Source organism: Rhinolophus hipposideros (assembly GCF_964194185.1).
Source record: "Rhinolophus hipposideros genome assembly, chromosome: 4".
Classification (NCBI taxonomy): Eukaryota; Metazoa; Chordata; class Mammalia; order Chiroptera; family Rhinolophidae; genus Rhinolophus; species Rhinolophus hipposideros.
In genome coordinates, this window is record NC_138050.1 from 62,591,769 (window position 1) to 62,613,152 (window position 21,384).

General features: G+C 36.0%; 2 protein-coding genes across 3 annotated transcripts in view; one reads left to right on the top strand and one right to left on the bottom strand.

The window, feature by feature from the left end:
* Positions 1 to 21,384, bottom strand: part of UBAC2 (UBA domain containing 2) — a 163,697-nt gene that overhangs the window by 114,879 nt on the left and 27,434 nt on the right. For both annotated transcript variants that reach the window (XM_081046498.1, XM_081046497.1), the window contains exons 3-4: positions 19,154 to 19,273; positions 18,522 to 18,631 (exon numbers count right to left, since the gene is read on the bottom strand). In XM_081046498.1, coding sequence (XP_080902624.1) covers positions 18,522 to 18,631; positions 19,154 to 19,273 — 230 coding nt within the window. The remainder of the gene's footprint in view (positions 1 to 18,521; positions 18,632 to 19,153; positions 19,274 to 21,384) is intronic.
* On the top strand, positions 8,408 to 13,361 carry GPR18 (G protein-coupled receptor 18). The gene has a single exon (XM_081046499.1). It carries the CDS (start codon positions 12,109 to 12,111, stop codon positions 13,102 to 13,104), a length of 996 nt encoding a protein of 331 aa, XP_080902625.1. The 5' UTR covers positions 8,408 to 12,108; the 3' UTR covers positions 13,105 to 13,361.

Sequence of the window (21,384 nt, forward strand, 5' to 3'; positions counted from 1 at the left end):
TGAGACACTGAGTATACCACACAGTTACTCCTTCCCAAGTCCAAAAATGTCCTGTAGCATCACTCTGTAGCCTTAATTCACCCTTAGCCATGCCTTCCCCCACCCTCACAATTTTTAACTCTTCTTTCATAGAACAGCCCCTTCAATAGTTGAAGACCGTTCTCCTGCCCCATCTTCTAACCTCTCTAGGATAAACACTATCAAATGTTTCTCCCATGGCAGGCCTGCATCTCCTTCCTTTCCTGATGTCAATGAGGACCATCTCGGCCATGCTTATTGCCCTGTAATACCACCTATGGCGTCTATAAGCACATCACTGTTAACGGACAGTCACATCATGATGCCATTTCACACACTTCCCTTGGCTTTTCCAAACACATGACTGGCAAACCAACAATTCTGCCATTCAGTGTCTCCATAGTTGATTTTTTAGACTAAAGAGAAAGACCTGATGTTCTCTCTCTTCAGTGTTTTGTATGTTGATTGAGGAGCCCATAACTCCAGCTTGCTAATGTGTTACAACTATTGCTCTCTGAAGGCAACTGCCAGCAAGCAGTTCCCCCAAATCCATTTCTCCTTATCTCCAGGGATTTGGCTACCTTGCTAAGAATTGTTTGCCAGCCTCTCCTATCATTAAATGTGGCCACCCAACCAAGTACTTGCTAATGGTGTTTATGAGCAGGAATGACATTTACAATTTCCAAAGCACCTGGTGAGAAAGCAATCCCTTATCCTGGACTTCCCTTCTAATATTCCTCCATGTTGGCTAGAAATGGAAACAATGGGAGCTACCTTGGAGGAGAGAAGTTGAAGGCTCTGTAGTGAGTCAAATCTGAAACAGAGCTTGTTCCTACCTCCCCTGTTCTAACCCCTCCTGGATGAAGGGAAGGTGTTGAGGACTGGAGCTAAATACTCTTCATATTAAGTCACTAGGATGGGTTGGATTTTACTGAGAGAAATCTATCCTACCCTACCCTAACATTTAAAATTTTAAAGAGTTTCAATTCATCTTTATCATGACAATACGACAAATGTGCAAACCTAGAACCATGCCAAAAAAACTTCTATATATCAAAGGATACAATCAGAGTAAAAAGGTAACCTATGGAATACATTGAGAAAATATTTGCAAATCATGTATCTTATAAGAGGTTACTTATTACCCAGGAAATATAAAAAACTCTTACAACTCAACAACAACAACAAAAAAACCTGATTACAAAATGGACAAAGAATTTGGTAGATATTTCTCCAAAGAAGACAGACAAATGGCCAACGGCAATCTTGCTCAATATCAATAATCATCAGGCAAATCAAAATCAAAACCACAATGAGATACCACCTGCCACCCACTAGTATGGCTACTAGCAAACAAAGACAAAACAGAAAGTAACAAATCTCAGCAAGGATGTGGAGAAATTGGAACCCCTTGTGCACTGCTGGTGGGAATATAAAATGATTCAGCTGCTATGGAAAACAGTATGGTGGTGCCTCAAAAAATTAGAATTTTCACATGATTCAGCAATTCCATTTCTGGGTTCACACCCAAAAGAATTGAAAACAGGGTCTCAAAGAGATATCTATGCACCTATGTTTATAAGAGCATTAGTCACAATAGCCAAAAGGAAACAACTCAAGGGTCCATCAGCAGATGAACAAATAAAATGTGGTACAGCCATATCTAAATATTAATCTGCCTTATAAAGGAAGAAAATTCTGACACATGCTACAGAATGGATAAACCTTGAGGACATTATGCTAAGTGAAAAACCAGGTACAAAGGACAAATACTTATGTTTCCACTTACATGAGGTATCTAGAGTGATCAAATTCACAGAAACAGAAGGTAGAATGCTGGTGGCCAGGGGCTGGAAAGAGGGGAAGGTGATTAGGAGTTGTTGTTTATGAGGATGGAGTTTCAGTTTGGGAAGAGGAAAGTTCTGGAGATTGGTTGCACAACAATGTGAATATATTTAATATTATTGCTCTGCGTACTTAAAAATGGTTCAGATGGTAAATTTTATGTTGTGTATTTTATCACTTTCAAACATTTTTTTAAACCATATCAAATTTGTTCCAAGGCCACCTTTATGTTTAACTCTGAGTAGAATATCAGATACAAATAACATTTATAATGGAATCTTCTCAATACCCTAGCCCAGGAATACATAGTCCTACAGAGGAAAATGGTTTCCTAAAAAAGATAGGCTACTTCCAATGAAGGTAGAAATGGTCTAGAAGGCAAAATGTTTAAGAGAAATGAACACGTTTATTACATAATACTACGTAATATAGAATTATTTAGAAATTAACACTAAAATATTTTATTATCTTCCACTGATTAATAGCTTTTTAAAAAACATAAATATTTCAATCTCAACAAGACTTCAGATCAGGTAAAGGTGAAGCTCCAAGACTGGCTGATCATCTGTAGGTGGCAGTAAAAGCACAGTGTCATATCACAGCAGCCTTGCAAGGCAGATCAGCATGGTAACACGGGATAACACATGAGCAATCTAGAACTATTTCATGCTCAGTTAATTGTGTAAGTTCTTCTACATTGAATACATTGTCCTAACTTCTCTGATACAACAAATGTGTATCTGGCCCAAAAACTTTCACTCTAGGGCCTCTATTTGACCAATCCTAATCTACCTCTTTTTTTATCTTTCTACTGCCTGACATGTAAATGTGATCATATCTAGCCCAAAACACCAGGCATTCATATTTTGGAATATGGTATAGCTTTCTTTCTTACAGAAAAAGAAACACAAACAATAGTCAAATCAATAAGCCTGTTTATCAAGGACCTCCTGTGTGTGAAGCAGTATGCGGGGTGCCCTGAAATATGTGAAGATGTATGTGCTGTTAACAAGACTGACACGAAATGCAAAGAATAATATGGGAGATGGAAGTACAACAAAGGAATGAATAACAATACAACTGTAAAAGAGAGGAGTCACAGATACCTCTAACTCCCAGTGGGAAACACGTATGGTTGCTGATCCTAAATAAAGAATTAGCCCAATGTCAGAGGATAAATCCTATACCAGGGGCAGGATGAAGCAGCCCAACATCTGTGCCCTCTGAACAAAATACACACCAGCAGGCTGCCCTTCAGGTCTCAGGGTGGTGCTACCTACTTCCCTTTTCTGTTAAGATTCTATTTAGACTGCGTAGCTTGCTGCTGGCAAGCAACTATAGGAACCAAAAGTCAGAAACGTCTTATAAAAAGTATCCATATGAAAAGTACTAACAATGAGAAGATAACATCCTTGCAATAATTCCACTGGTTTGTCACTGATACTACATTAGTTTTTAAGCAAGGAGAGAAGGAGAGTTCTGGTAAACAGCTTCCCGATCAGTGCAGTTTTATTACCAAGGAAACAAAAGCCTGCACAATTTTTATGTCTTCCTCTGCAGGCCGAGTATAATGTCTCCAAGAGGTTGCCCACCTCCATGAATGACAACTCTCCGGGAAGAACTGTGGGAGACAAGTGACTAAGAGTGAGCGGCGTCTGCTGATTTTGTTCTTTAGACATTTATCCATTTCTGGTAGAGTGTTAGATTGTTTCACCTAATTTGCCTATCTCCTTTTAACTCTGTTTCCTTTAACCATAACTTTTATGCGTGGCAAGCGGGAAGTGCCACCGGGAGAATGGGGCATTTCAGGCAGGAGAGAAACAAAGAGAAATAATACATGGTGTCTAAAACATGTTCATTACACAAGCTATGAGGAATGCGATGATTCATAGACAAGAACTGAGACCCAAGGTGTTTTAAAAAAATTACTCATGGAAACAGCTCAAATGAAGCAGAAATACATTCAAACCCAGTTTTTCCCAACTCAAAGCCTAAGCCTTAAAAAAAAAAACACCACCTTTTTGAATATGAAATGTGACACACATACACAGCGAAGTGCAGCACGTTGGAAACCCCTTTGGTTCTCTTCCCTTCTTCACCTGCTCTGTCCCAGAGGCTGAGGGTGCCTACTCCATCCAAAAGCTCAAGGGCCTCCGGACTTCCGCTGAATCGGCCAATGGGAGCCCCAGACGAGATTTAGGAGAGGAGCCTGAGGCCAGGGTATTTTCCCCTAGTTCCTTCCTGCAGTCTTACCTCAGGCTTATTGTCCCGCAACAGAAAGTCACCACTGTTCTCAAGGCAGCTAACTCCAGGGGTCCCTCCCTCCGGGTATTAGTAATTTCTCCCTTCCTTGATCTCTTTGGGCCTAATGGTGGTGGGTACAGGGTACAACATGGTAATAGTCCTGGCAAAGGTTCCCTTTTTGCCATTAGGTTCCATTCTTTTGTCATTAGACCCTAATAAATAAGCCCTCCCTGAATTACTCTAATTTAAGTATACCATGTTTTCTATTGAGACCCTTACAGATACAAGGACAAAACAAAAATATACAGATTAATAAATTATCACAGAACAAACACTAGAGTAATTAGCACTTAGGTCAATAAATAGAAATTGCTAGCATTCTGGGAGCTCTGCGTGCATCTCCTCCTTACGATTACATGCTCCTGCAAAAGGTTTTATCACCTAAGCATAAATCGCTAAACATTTTGTTTGGTCTGCTTTTGAAATTCATATAAATGGAATCATATAATATGAATTCCTTCAAGTCTGGCTTTTTTCACTAAACACTATCCATACAAGATTCACCTGTGTTGTTGCATGTGCCTTCTACATGATTCATTTTGATTGGGAAAAGCATTTAATTGTCTATACCAAAACTGATTTATCCATTCTACAGTTGTTGAATTTATCCATTCTACGGTCTTATATAATATAAGACCGGGTCTTATATTAATTTTTGCTCCAAAAGACTCACTAGAGCTGATTGTCTGGTTAGGTCTTATTTTCGGGGAAACACGGTATAAACGTTCTTATGTATGTCTCCTGGTGCACAGGAATATGCATTTCTATCTAGGAGTAGAATCTGAGTCTCATGACATATGTATATTCATTTTAGTACTTACTTTCCAAATGTAAACACCACACCAGCAATGCACAAGAGTTCCTAGTTGGTGTATATCCTCACGTTGTCAGTAAACTTCATGTTGTCAGTCTTTTTCATTGTAGGCATTTTGATGAGTGGGTAATAATATCTTATAACCATAAGATATTTCATTTTTTTCCTTGATTACTTATGAGGCTGAGCATTCCTACATGTTTACCAACCACTGGGACATACTCATTTCTGAGTGTTTAAAAGTCTTTGGTCCATCGAATGGCAGAGATCTTCCTAAAATTAAATTTACAGCTGACAGAACGCAGATACAAAACTTTCCTTGGGAATGTCAACTCTTTAGTGAGAAACAAGGAAAGGAAAGGATGGTCTCTTCCCTCAGGAGACTTTTTGCTACAGATCAAATTACTATTCTGATGATTCTCTACTCAGTAGGACCAACTTCAACAAAAATTATTAAAATAGTGTATAATGCCATAATACAGAAAGAGCACAACACAATCTCAGAATCATGAGTAAATATCCCTGGGTTACACCATCCATACATACTACTGTTGTGTCCTCAATATACTTTGCTGTTGGCATGAAGATTCAATTCAATGATACATGTAAAGCACTTAAGACTCCTGACTGATGATTATTCACCTCTGATTACCAGTAAAACAGATAAGAGTAATAGTAGAATAATAAAAAGTCCTAAGTAACTCTTTTAAAACCAACAACCTTCTACTGTATAGACATGTACTTTTTCACATACAGATGTCTGTATACAAAAATCCTCAGTCACACACGCTAGTAAACAAGTTCGGATTTAAGTAACTCAGTAACACATCTCTTGTTTCTTTACCAATCCTGACTCTCCACAATACTTCTTTCTTCTAAACTGCTACTTCCTTATACTACTAAGTATTTTTTCCTATATACTCGTATCCATATACAGAGAGTGTCAAAAAATGTAAACACATTTTAAGAAAGGAAAATTGTATTAAAATTGTAATACTCAATATATACCGATAACAAAAGACGAATACAAGTCACGCATGACTTCTGGAGTTACAAGAGGTGCTCAAAGTGGTTACCATCAGCGTCCAGACATGTCTGATTACGGCCAACTATGGCTTGAGCAACACTGAGCAAAGTGTCCACTTGTATACATTTTTTGGCACCCCCAGTATATACTAACTCCTGTAACTGTGAGACCATTCTGTAGCAGGTAGCCATGTACATCATAATTACCAGAGAGTTCTACTCAAGTCAGTTGTCCTGGAGACTATGGATCTCTATTCAGGGAAATGTCACACTTCAAACTATTGGCATAGGGTCCTGTAGAATTTCAGTGGGTCCAGAGCTGATTTCACGGCCACGTAGAAGCCTTCTCCAAGATCCTCTAAGTGAGAGATCCTCTAAGTGAGGGAACTCTATTTTCATTGCTGATTTAGATCCATTTTAACTAAAATTATCTATCACTTTGGTTATCCAGGTTCAACTTGTTTGCTGTAAGGTAAGTAACTGTCTAATTGTTGATGTGTCTGTAAAAATTTAAAACGACACTAAAATTGCCAAGGAAAAGGAATCTGGGAATTGCTAAATTTATAAAACAATTTAGGAAGCCGAGGGGAGAGGAGGTTCGTATTTAATTGGCTGTAAGCTATAAGTTGTTTGGATTTTTTTAAAAAACATATTTAGACAAAGTGTATCTCAATCTTCTTTATCTAGAAACCACTATTCAACATATCTCCCCCTAAAAAATAAAAAAAATAAATAAAAAGAGCCGTCAGTTTAAACACAAGTTTGAAAAAAAAGGGGTAGGGAACCAGATTCTATAACATCAAAGTGGGAGACAGACCTTAAGGGCCCAATGATAAGACTCTCACCCTAGTTGGAGGCACCCCTGTTTTCCCTTACCCCTCTTCTTTCTGGTAGACTACTCTGGTAGACTAGCTGTCTACCATCCTCTCAGAATTTGTGCATGGCCAGCCACCCAGGCTGGGAAACAAACAATAACTACAATGGTCGTCGTCTCAACACTCCTGTGAGGAAGTGGAATAAGCCCCCCTTATACTTGCTGGGGTAAACAGACACAGGTTAAGAATGGGAAATATAATTTTGTCTGTGGCATAGACAAGTCTCTGATATAGGGAGCATGTTTTATAATGGGGATATACTGTGTAAACCTATATACCTGGCTCAGTAATTCATCCATGACTCCATCAACCCTCCATTTCTTCATCTACTTTGTCAGTCACACATTCAAGCAATATTTATTAAAAGCCTGTCACACATATACAACACATACCACCCCACCAAGACCTTAATTTACTAAAGGATAAAAGGCAATTAAATAAGCAATAATAACACAAACACAAGCCACTATAAGGGTAAATACAAAGTGCTAAGGAAACTTACAGGGGTGAATAACCAACCTAGCTTCAGAAGTGAGAGAAAGCTTCCTAGAAAAGGCAGCATTAAAACTAAAACTTTAAGGATAAGTAGCAGCTGGCCAACCTGGCCAGGCCAAGAGTACAGCAGTAAGGAGTATTACAGGATGGAATGGCATGTTAAAGGCGGAGCAGAGCACATGCAGGAAGTCCCCTACAGCTAAAATGGAGAGGAAGCTGGGAAGATGACTGCTGATCCACTCTCAAGCTGCACCTGTGGGGATTTCCTAACTTGCCCCTTGTCGCCTCTTTCTGAGAAAAAAAAAGAATGTCCCTGTGTACGATAAAGGACTCAAGTGTTAATGAGATATATGCCATCTTTGTATCTGCAGATTCTAGCAGCACACGGGATTCTAATCAACACTTCAATTTAGAAACCTTGTCACAGTCTATATGGAACTAAGGTAATGAAAAGAATGGATCCACAGACAAGGGGTTTCTATTTCCAGCTGAAATATCAAACTCCTATACTGCATATGACACATAACTCCATCTAGTAAAAATACTGATTAATGTAATTCAGCAGTGAATAAATCCTGTCTAGTAAATAAATCAATGTAATCACCTCATAATGAGAAGTTATCACAGCGGCGAGGGCTGAAATGGGAGGACACTGAACTCAGCACGGAGGGAGCTGAGTCCTTCAGCAAGTCCCTGGCCTTGTCTGGGCCTGGAATCCTCATCTACACAAGAAATATTTTCTTTGGTTGTTGCCAACGCTTCTAAAAACCCATTCTGGCTGGTGACCACAATAAAAAGTACTTGACCATCAAAGGCAAGGATTTAAATAACTTTTAGAAGTCACAAACTTACTATGGTTTTTGTCTGAGAAAAAAAAATTCAAAAAACAAATAGTTAAGATCATGTACCTTTTAAAAGTTGACAAATCATGTATAACCAAATATAAAGATAATTAAAGTTTTATGAAAAACCAATGAGATGATTAAGGTTTTAGGACAAACCATGAGATTATTATTTTTTTTTTGAGATTATTTTTTTAAGAAAAGAGAAAGTAAAAAATTTAATATAACTAGGCAGGCAATGATTAGGGCTGCTCACTTCCCTTTCCGTTTGTTTCATTTCCCTTCTTAGGTTAAAATACTGCTACTATGTAAATTATTCCACTAAAAACTTTCAGTCCTTTCGTAGCAACTTGTGAGGATGTTTATGCACAAGGAATTATTTCTAGACTTCCATGTCACATAAAAGGGTATGAAGCACTGTGGAGCTAAAAAATAAAGCAAACCAAAGTGGTAAATGTATATGCAAAGCTGAAGCAAGTAACTGAGGATTCCAATTTTAACCATTTAGAAATGTTTTAACAGTAAGAAGGGATATTCTATGATTTCAGTAAGTTTATAATAAAGGGTTAACTGTTTATGAGTACCTAGTGCCACGTACTATGCTAAGCACTTGGGATTCTTCTGATTTAGAGTCCTCGCAATCCTATCAGATGGGTTTTATCGCTATTTTAACTGCAGGATCAAAGACTCAGAGTGGGTAGGTAACTAGACAAAGTCACACAGCTTAGAAAGTGAAGAAGCTATACTGTGAATCCCATTCTAGTCAACATCAAATATGATCCTCTTTCAATAGATGATCCAAACTTGAAGTAAACAAATTGAAGACATTTTCCCCTTTTTGTATGATTCTCTTAAACATATGCCATCATTTCAAGGGGAGCTTATACCGAGCATAACTGTATAAACAAATCATTGGTGAAGAAGAAAAACCACATCCGGATAAAGTCATAAGTTGAAAGGCCTTATTTCAGAGAGCACTTCCTGAAAGAGACAAAGCAGCAATTGCAGTTGAACAAGTACCAACTCCTATACCAAGTATCATATTTGAAACAACTTAAAGCAACAGAAGAGCCTGAAACAAAATAAAAATACAGCATTTCTTAAATATACCATTTCTAGAGAGAGGTATTTTAACACAAGAAACTCAAAGATATCTCTTTTACAGAACTGGGTATACCGAAAAACATTGCTCCCTAATGCAGCCTTTTCATGGACAGGAGGTAAGTCACATTTAATTAACTTCATCACAGATTATCAGAAGTACTGCTGTACTTAATAAATTTCAAAATCATTGTTTCATTTTAATAGTACATTACTGAAACCATGTTGGTGAAGGACCTTGAAATGGGTTATGCTGTCATTTTACTGCTTTATAGTATAATTTTTCATTTATTTTCAATATTGCTTTACATTAATAGTAAATAATTTTTTCCAACTTAAGGAAAATGTTGATATGATAAATAGTAAGTATATTTAAGAGTTGTTGTCACTTGGTTTCAATCACATTGTTTCACAAAATGTACTTAAAGGGTTTTAAGAAATAATCATGGAATTGAAAGCTTTTAAAACGCTGACTTGAAAGCCAATCACTTTTCAATGTCTATCCAAAAATTCATTCACGTGTGTAGAGCAAAACCTATACTGGCAATACCTTTAAAACACATGCATCATGCATATTTTTTTCAACCTAAAAACATGAATACAAGTGTTGGTGACATAAAAACAGCTTGAGCCCACTAAGGGAGAAAAGATTTACTTAAAAATGGTTTATAAGTATGGAATTTATGTGACAGAATTTGGGATGTGGATGGGTGAAGAGAGTCCTGAAGCAATAAAAGAGAAAAAGGGATACAAAATTTCACTTATACTACAATTGCTACTGTTTAAAAATTCATTAAAAGTTAAAAATAAAGGGTCAACCCTCCAAAATTATTCTCCTTTGTATGATACTGGCGATTTTGTTTTCTGTGCACCATTGCCACAGTGAAATCCGCTTCTAGGACACTGGTAAACAATCTAGAAGACTTAGCATTAGGCCCTCCCAACTGTGCATTAGAAACTAGCTCATCTGTTGTTCTAAGAATCAAATTGGTTTTTCTATGTAGTACCTTTCTCTTTGGATAGAAATTAATATTCTCGTCACACCAATAGTTGGAAATTTTAATTAATACAGGCTTTTAAACATATAGAACTCTATTCCAAAATCATATTTAACCTAAATATTTGGGAAATCAGCTGTAGTCAGGAAGGAAGGAAGGAAAGAAGATGGGAGAGTGAGAAGGTGGGAAGGGGAAACAAACTCATATCTCGTATTTGTCTACAGCAATTGCTCAAATGAATTTTAAATTATCAACAGCCCACAATGCCACTGACTAGACTGCTAATTTCCCCCACAGTTTTCACCAGAGAGAGATTCGGGTCTGAATTAGAGACAGCCCACTCTGCAAAGTGATATTTTTGAAGGAAACTTTTCTTACACCTCCATATTTCAAGGGGATGCCACAAGGTTCCATTTCTTTGTAGCGCCTCTATTTTTAAAATCACTGTTATTGGTACTGCATCATGGGTGATGGAAGTTTCACACTGAGGAAGGTCAATTATATTTACAATCACTAAACTCCTTTCCATTAGAAACACACACGTTTTTGGTGATGGGAATTAGTTTCTGCACACACATAAAGTTACCGACTTATTAATAACTACCTATCTTTGATATTCCTTTTTAAAATTTGACAAATAATACTTAAGTTTTGGTATCCAGGTAGGGTGAGGCCATGAAACTTACTATACTAGCAATAATTCTCAAGGAGGTGCTTTTTGTGCACCACTGCAGCAGTAAAACCTGCTTCTAGGACACTGGTAAACAACCTGGAAAACTTAGCATTAGGTCCTCCCAGCTGTGCATTAGAAACTAGCTCATCGGTTGGTCTAAGAATCAAATTCTTCATCTGTAGACCACGGCACAACACACTGGTGTTTCTAGACCTATGACAATTTAGACAGAACATAATACTATGAAGTGTTTATCACTTAAAAGAAAAAAAAGGTTTAATGTCCAAGTAAGCAAGTCATCTTCGACAGATTAGAGAGTAGTTGCTGAGGGTCACCTTGCCAAAGGTTCCTTCCTTCCCTCTTCCATCAATTCAGCAAATATTTGCTTTTGACTACCTATAATTTACTCAATAAGCAATGGTGATATATCAGTGAAAAGGGAAAGTTCCTGATCTCACATGAGAATTACTGTGAATATTCAATAATTCCCCAGTTATATGGTTCCTTTCTGAGTTTTCTAATACATATTAAATTGTATTGATTAAATTACATATTAATTTAATGTACATTAAATTATATATTACAATTGTATTTAGTGAGTAAAAATTCATCACTTGAATATTACTAATCTAGGTTATAAAATAGTTAAACAGAATGAAGATGACAGAAGGTGGCAAGTGATAGTTAGATTCAAAATTCAGAAAGGACTTTCCCCAATCAGTCCCAATTAAAGAATGCTTGTTATAGGAACGACTGCTACTCAATTTCACACTATAGTGAAGAAGTCATAAAGAAAAGCTTATTCTGTGGGGGAGAAGAGAGGTGAGCAGGGAGAGAAAAATGAATAAATTTGCCAGTGCTGTATGATATACCATACCACTTTAATAGGTTAGTACGTATTAGTAATAATTCCTAGAAAATGCATTTATTAATAAATACTAAGACAGATATATATTGACTCCATAATATAAAATACCCTCAAAAGTAAAATCCACTGACATGCCAAGTTGAGTATGAGAAAGTTAAACATTTATTTTTCAGCAATGGGTTTTATTCCTCCTATTCTTCTTAACTGTTTTACAGTTTCTAAGTGTGATGCCCACCAACAAGCTATAAGATGACTACCTCTCACAATCAAGTTCAACTTGGCTTTTCTAACAGCTCATATCCAGATGAATACAAAATTGCAGCCCTTGTCTTCTACAGCTGTATCTTCATCATTGGATTATTTGTCAATGTCACTGCATTATGGGTTTTCAGTTGTACCACCAAGAAGAGAACCACTGTAACTATCTATATGATGAATGTGGCATTATTGGACTTAGTATTTATAATGAGCTTGCCCTTTCGAATGTTTTATTATGCAAAAGGTGAATGGCCATTTGGAGAGTACTTCTGCCAGATTCTCGGGGCTCTCACGGTGTTTTATCCGAGTATTGCCCTATGGCTTCTTGCTTTTATTAGTGCTGACAGATACATGGCCATCGTGCAGCCAAAATATGCCAAAGAACTTAAAAACACGTGCAAAGCCGTGCTAGCGTGTGTGGGCATCTGGATAATGACCCTGACAACCACCGTCCCGCTCCTACTGCTCTATGAAGATCCAGATAAAGCCTCCACCCCCGCCACCTGCCTGAAGATTTCCGACATCATCCACTTGAAAGCGATTAACGTGTTGAACTTCACCCGGCTGATATTTTTTTTCTTGACTCCTCTGTTCATCATGATTGGGTGCTACTTGGTCATTATTCATAATCTCCTTCATGGGAGGACATCTAAGCTGAAACCGAAGGTCAAGGAGAAGTCCATCAGGATCATCGTCACGCTGCTGGTGCAGGTGCTCGTGTGCTTTACGCCGTTCCACATCTGCTTTGCTTTCCTGATGCTGGACGGGGACGACAACAGTTACAACCCCTGGGCGGCCTTCACCACCTTCCTGATGAACCTCAGCACCTGTCTGGATGTGATTCTCTACTACATTGTTTCCAAGCAATTTCAGGCTCGAGTCATCAGCGTCATGCTATACCGGAACTACCTTCGGAGCGTGCGCAGGAAAAGTTTCCGATCAGGTAGTTTGCGGTCACTAAGCAACATCAACAGTGAAATGCTATGAATAAGTTTTGTGTCTTGAATCTCTTCAAATACACTTTGCTAACTACCCTGAGGTCACTGGATATTCTGTATGATACTATCAAGTCCCTTCTCTCTTAAAAAAAATAATAATAAACTTTAAAAACTTCTGTAGGATCTCATTGTAGCAACATAATCAAATATTCTGAAGTAGTCTAGTAAATTCATTATTTTTATTTTTAAAACTTGTAGAGAACATTTTCATGAGGTATTGGGAGATTTGTGTTTCCTATTCAATACATAGTCGACTTAGCTTTTTGATTTAATTCTCTGGGCAACTGAATCATGATGTCAAGTCAGTAGGCAAAAAAATCCAGCTGGTGTTTGAAATAATTTGTTTCAAGTATTTTCCATCTAGATGCAGCTCCTTTTGGTTTAATTTACACTCAGGATTGGTGGTCCAAATGTAACATTTTGTGTTCTAAAACAAACTTTCAGGATTCCTACACAAACAACTATGTTTAACTCATCACTATTCCTTGCTGAAGCATAATTAGTGGGAGCAAGCAACTGAGGGGGCCTGTAGAGGCCACCGTCATCAGCCGTCCCCTACTATGAATTCATTTTCTTTTGGAAGCAGGCTGTAGTCATTCAATAAACACTTACAAAGAGCCTACGATGCACCAGACTCTACTTAAGACCAATAGGAAAAACCTAATCTGAGATCCTACTTCTGTCCAATAATCCAAGTTCATTCCTATGACATGAGGTTTCTACTCTATGGTGAAATACCTTTCTCCAATATGAAGAGTTTGCTCTTCTTATGTGATCAAACATCACATTACAAAAGAGATTGTTTTTTTTTTCCAGGTCATGTCAGCATAAATAGCACTAGTCAGGGTCACTGACATTTAATTTCCGCTAATAAACTAACAAACCAAGTATATTCCTAAAAAGAAAAGGAAGTGAACTATATATAATTTGTAAAACCCATATTCTAAATATTATGGAAGTACACAAATGAGTCAACCATAACTTCCTCTCTGCTAAATCACTTTTATTACTCTTAACATGTTCATCTGCTAATGGGCCTTAAAATCAAATCAATGCGTTGGTTATCAATTGATTTCTATAATTAACGGGTAAATTCAATTTCTTTAAAAAACACAAAGGAACCTAATAATAAAACAACATTTTAGTACTAAGAGACGCCTTAGACGATCTTCTGGTTTAATCCTTCTGTTTTAAATATAAAGAACCTAAGGTCCAAAGAGGTTATGTGACTCGCTCAGTTAAAGAATCAGGATTAGAAACTAAATTCAGTTCTCTTTTCATGTCAATCACCCATTTTTTAATACCAGAAAGGAAACGAGCTTACAGAATATAAAGATTCTAATAGCTACATAAGGTGAAGAAGCCAAAGTGGTACTGAGATGTAGTTTCTCAACAGAGAGAAAACTACTTGAAGTTTGTAGGCTGAATAGTCAAGTGAGCAAGATACTTTCATAAATACATTTAAATGAGTAATTATTTCTAAAACAAACGCAGTAACTCCTGTATATGGTATGTAGCATTATGGTACATACATACAGTCATGGCCTAATCTTATACCACATGGATTGCTCTGCTCTTAGGTGATTTATTAACTGCCAAGTCCTCCGCAGTGGCTTTTCTCAATGAGAAGAGTTTAATTTGAGAGCACAAAACACAACAAAGGCTTTGTTAACACAAAGTCAACCAAGCACAAATGGACTCGTAGGTCACGATTCTTCAAAGTCCAGAGTGTTAACCATTACACCATTGGGCTGTCATGGTTCTTATAATAAAACTATAGGTAATCTAAAACAATTAATTAGAAATAATTTTATTCAGCATTGTAATCAGATACATTTAAATATGATATGTAAAAACTCAAAATTCCACTTTTCTGGGGGGTTGATTCTGGGCAACAATATAACATTCACAAGTAAATACTAACAATTAAAAAATAATAGCTGTACAAGAACAAATGCGTGACGGACATGGGTTACTAGAAGCATCTAATACATGTAGCTTTTAATGATGGAGCTATCTTTAATTTCAAAACCTAATGGTGACATTTTCTGAATTTCAAATAACAGTCAAGAGAATCTATCAGATGCCAGGTATAATTTCTATGCAAAGCACTAGAAAAAGGGACAGAAAAAAGGAACAGGTGGTTCAAAGACCTTAGCTTACAGTCTCACAGGGCTACACTGCTATCAAGGCTAACCCTTCAACATGACTCAATGTACGGCAATGAGTACATGAAGTAAAACTAGTTCTCAAAGAGCTAGGAGGGTGGCATAGAAGGCCCAGATGATGATAATGACAATGCAATGTAATAAATGCTCATAGGGATCTTAATAAATTTGTTGGAATACACGTAAAAGGACAATTAATACTACCAAAGGGCGAGAGGGTGCAGAAAGAAAACCAAGTAGGCATAATACACATACATAGAATGTTAAAGCTGAATGACTGATGGGGGACTGGTTTGAAACACTGGATGGGGTCAGATTATTAGGGCTTTGAAGAGAAATGGTGATGGGACTGCTATTGCTAGGATGTTTGCATAAATTTAATTCTCTCCACTGCTCTGTGAAACATGGAGTAGGATCCTCAATTTACATATGAAGGTCATGTATAAACTGAGTTCAGGAAATAGAAATTGAGAGAAGTAACTCGCTCAAGATTATATACTAGTAATACGTAGCAAGAGCTGGAATCTCAACTCCTCTGGTCCATCTGATGACAAAGCCAATACAATTCCCACTATTCTAGACTGCCTTGATGTCATCGTGGAATAGTCTGATTTTTATTCTGAAAGATGTGGATTCAAAGGTTTTTAAAAGGAAGACTGGCATGGTCAAACTTGTATTTTAGAAAGGTAACTTCTGACAACTTTGCATGGATGCTTTGAAATTGGTACGAAGCCTAGTTAGAGAATTACTGCAAAAATCTAGGCAAGAAAAGAGTTTAGACTGAGATAATGAAAGAAGTAGAAAAGATGGGAAGCACAAATGATTTATATAGGACTTCGAATTATTAAGACTTGTTGTCCTACTCCAATGATGAGAAAAGCGAAAGATTTCCAGTTTGGATGACTGAGTAGATGGAAATGCCATTAATTAAAATAAGGAGCACAGAAGGAGGAGGGGATGAGAGCACAGAAAGAGAGATCAGAAGAGATGAAAGTTTCTGCACCTTATGTTCTTTAGGTTTTAGAAATATTAGGAAATAGGGCTCTAGAAAGATCAGGAAAGTAACATGGACTGGAAATAGAGACTTGGGAAATAAACAGATGTTAACTGTAGTTGAATTCATGGCAGTGAACAAGATAGCCCGGGGAAAGGACTTGAAATAACCTCGAGAAAGAAGCTGCAGACAGTAAATGAGGTCAAAAGGAACCAGGAGAGAGTAGTGTGCTGGCCCTCAAGGGAGCAGGATATTTCATAGACGGTCAAAAGCATTTAACGTGTTATTGAAAGGTGAAAGAAGACAACTGAATATTAGCCACTGGCTTTGGAAATTAGTTGGATACTGGTGACCTTTACAAGAATGTTGTAAAAGTGGTGAGGTTAAAAAAAAAAAGAAAGGAAGAGAGGGAGAATTAAATAGGAAGTGAAGAATTGTACAGAGAACAGACAAAGCATTGACGGGTAAGAAAAAGGTAACAAGATGTTAGGTGAAAAACACTGCAAATTATAAAGCATATTGACTGAAAAAAGGAGAGTGGTTTCCTCCCCTGAGTTTTTGAAGCTTTGCTACTACCACCAAATAAAAGATACATTTACAAAATGCAAAGTTTCTTTATTGAAGTAAAGACTTTTGTTCCAAGAAGTCTATGTTTGAGAAAGCAACAAAAAGCTAAAAAGCCATACGGTAATGTTTCCGGATTTGAAAAGAAAAGAGAAATATATTCTCATTCAGGTGGTAGCTGAATTAACATTTATATTATCTTTCAGAGGGGATCCTATAACTTTTGAATTTACTCGTTTGTAACTCTTGCTACGAACTAAGGTTTAAATAGGTAAGAATATTAAGAATAAGGAAAAATGTTCCTACCAACATCAAAACTGAATCAATCTTCCTTGTATGTACCAGTTAATAGGATTCCATAAGAGAATAAATGTCATTCATCTAAAGAAGTAACTGTCATTTAATTCTATGTGAAATAGAAAAAACATCATCAGACAAGGGGACAACGTACATAAGAGTTAAAAGCTATCTTGCTACTCATCCCCCAAGTTTATTCTAAGACAAACACACATGACACCTATATACCCTTCCATAACTCAGTAGACCTGATAGACCAAAAAGAATCGGGCAGGATGAGAAATATTTGGGGAAAACTAATGATTTAGTAATGTTGCTGCTTTTCTGAATCAACATGAATAATTCCTGGTGATTACACTATTTTCTACAAGAGCAGAATAGTCACCTTAAACTTCTCAGTCTCATTACAATTACAATCCATGGAACTAAACAAAAACTGCATGATAATTAGGACACAGAATTTGATGTCTCCCTTCAAATATTATTCAGAATCATACATTAAAACAGCTAAAGGTCAACACTCATGCCAAGTATAATTCAGTAAATCCCATAAAAAGCAGCTACACTGTAAATATTAACAATATAAGTGTGAAAGCTATCAGATCACTGACGATATTTTTAAAATAGAGATCCAAAGTGAATTTGAATAAAGATTTATACAATCGTCTAGCAATTCTCAAAAACACAAATTCAAAATTAAAATAAGACTGAAGTTAGTACACATATAATTTTAAATATCTGGTATCTTTATTTCAAAGTATCTCCCAAATACAGTATCAGATACTTAAATCAGAGATGCTTTAAGGTCACTTATATGTGCTAACAACTCTGGTCCAAGATACTAGATATTTCATAAACTAAAGAAGTGTCAACACAATATGACAGCGTATACAATCTGAGTTAGGTTGGCTATAGCAGGTTGACTACAAAGTTGTAATCTATATATTGACTTTGTTTTACCTTTGGTAGAGCTACATAAACGACATCAAGTTTTAAAAATATCATTCTTCAGAAACTTAACTTTAGATAAATTAATTTTGTTTTTTCATCTAATTAAATTTTGTATTTTTGTATTTAATTCACAAAATTACAAAGACAAAATTTCACTATAAAACCACACAAAATTCAATCTTCAGAATCAGAACAAGAAATTCATTAAAAATTCTCTAAAATATGGGATTTCAAAACTGAAAAAAAGTTAATGTAAAATAAATTGTTTCAAGAACATAATGAAAATGTAATTATCCACTGGATATTTTTAGACATAAAACCAAGTTCACTACCTAAAACTGTAATATTCTTTTACTGACTTCCATGTACAATAAACGCTTCAAATCAGATTTAAGTAGTGATAAATTAAGCTCATCTTTGAGAGCTACTTACAATCCAGAAGGCAAATTCCTGGATGCGGTGATACCAAAGGAATACCAGACAGCTTCAACCAGGATGAAGTCAACCAAGGCTGACAAAACCCAGGAACCCAGCAAAAAGGACTAAAAACAAAATAGAAAGAATGTTATATAGGGAGTCTTCCAAAAATACACCAACATTTATTTAATTAGAACCAGCTCAGGTATACATATATTTTTAAAAGTTTGTTTTTATTAGAACAAACTTTCAAAATGAGGGACTATAATTATACTGGCCAAATGCAATAACTTCCATTATTTCTAAGCATGTTGAAGAGAGGATATTTATAGCACGATTTATTTTTAAAAAGTAACACACAAACCATTAAGCAAAATAATTAGAATTTTATTCAAGTCAAATTCCAAATTAAAATTTTCATTACCCACTCACACCTGATATTATGTATTATCATCATCATTATTTTATCATACTAGTGGGTTAAATTTTAAATTTTTCTTTGGTTAATGTCCATGTTCCAATTCAGGCAGAAAATCATGTAATTAAAAGATAATTATTAATAACAAAATAAAACTATTTAAATACAATAAACAAAAAAAGTGTTTTTCTATAACCTAATAGCAAAGGGAAACTACATAAAAACTTACTGCAAATTTTCTGCTTCCATATCTTCTTTCAAATATCCTAAAATTATAAATAAGCAGACTACTGCAGAAAGTATCTTTCAAATCAAGGCAAATTATTCTTCCACATAGTAGCCTCCAAATCTAGATGGGGATTTAAAAAAGAACAATAAATAAGAGTAAGATTTGTTCAGGTAGCTTCCTTAGCAAATTTATTACATTTGCTTTATACTGTTTATGTTTTATAATCTAAGCAAATTAATAATGTACACACTAAAGGAAAACTACATATGTGTTTTCCCTAAGACGTGAGCTCAACTCTCTCATACTAAAAATTCCTTCCATATAATGGCACAATGGGTACTGAAATTTTGTTTGCTTATTATAGTAAGAAAATGTATTCTCATTAAGACAACAGGAAATTTCCTGTAAAAAAATTTAGGACTATGCTTAGTACAATAAAAATAAAATTATATACATAATTTGGAATGAAAAGCTAACAGATGTTCAGTTTTATGCTACAAATAAAACAGTTGTAACTGAAAGGCAATTCAGGATAAACTCAGTAATATACATTTCTGATTTTAATGTTAATTATCAACCTACTTGATAGCAACCATGTACACGACAATTTATGGCAACTGCTGCTAAATATTATTGGGTTCAAAATTTTTAAATAATTTAACAAAGTTTATTTAAATCAATTTCTGGTTGCGTGAAAAACATATAAGGGGATATACAAAGAAGAAAGAGCTACTCAAAGGCCTATTTTGAGTCTTACAATTTTCCAGGTTTTTTAAGATAATCCCAATAACATTTGCAAAACATTTCGATATTATCTCCCCTTACAATTACCTTATAAAAGAGGTAAGACAAATATTAACCCTCTCTCTTTTTTTGTATTGTTTTTATATTGGTAAAATATACACAAAATAAAATTTATCGTTTTAACTATTTTTAAATGTATAATTCAATGGCATTAAGATCATTTACAATGTTGTACCCCCATCACCACTATTTCCAGAACTTTTTCAGGATTCTAAGCAGAAACTCTGTACTCATTAAACAATAACTCCCCATTCTCCCCTCCCCTCAGCCCCTGGTAACCATTATTCTATTTACATCTCTAAGAATTTGATTATTCTAAGTGCCTCATATAAGTGAAATCATACAATATTTGTCCTTTTGTGTCTGGCTTATTTTAGTTCGCATAATGTCTTCAAGGTTCATGTTTACGCATGAATTAGAACTTCATTACCTTCAGTGGCTAAATAATATTCCACTGTATGTCTATACTACATTTTTAAAATCCATTCTTCTGTTAATGGACATTTGGATTGTTTCTACCTTTTCACTATTGTGAATAAGGCTGCTATGAACATCAGTAAAATTAACTCTATCTTAAAATAAGGAGAAGAGGCACAGATAAAGTATTTTACTTGTTTAAGGTCATATAACCTGTGTTCTTATCAACAGAAATAACAAGGATACAAATGAGAAAACATACCATACCAACAGTCAAAACATTTCACATCTGTCTCAGCTCCAAGCAAGCCACCAGACAGTCTTTATCACCAGTGTACTCCAAAATATTAGGGATGACCACTAGAGTTCATTGCCTGGGCCAATCTGACTGAAGTTGGGATAGCTGCCTATAAATCTGTGCTCAGGTCAGACAGAGCTGGGTTCAAGGAGAAACAGCACCATGATCAGTTACCAATGACCATCCTGGGCACACATGTGGAACACAGGGGACAGCTCTAAACGAAATCTCTTTTCTCCCTCAGAAATTCCATGACTCTTTACCAGAAACACACTGAAACTTTCGGCCAGCATATACTATCATCAGTATGATCAAACGAGATGTAAGTATACAGGAGAGCACTTTATAAACTGTCTAGTACTTCACAAACATAAGATGATGAGTGTCATCTTTGTAGCACAACAGAGATGCAGAAACTGCAAAAATCAGCCCCAAGTCTTCTATTTCCATATTTAAAACTCTAAAAGAATTATTCTACTCAAAGCCGAGCCCTGAGAGCCACCAGGAAAACCTGGAGGATTAAGGAAATTAAGACTTTACAATGAGTAAAACTAACAAATTGGATTTATAGGGCCCCATGTTGTTGTTGTTGTTTCAGTTAATGACAAATAAAACTAGAAGCTACACTTTAAGTTAATCTGTGGCTTGTAACTATGCTCAAGGACACAGAAACTTGACCTTGGGACAAGAACAAATCGTTGGGTATTACTAT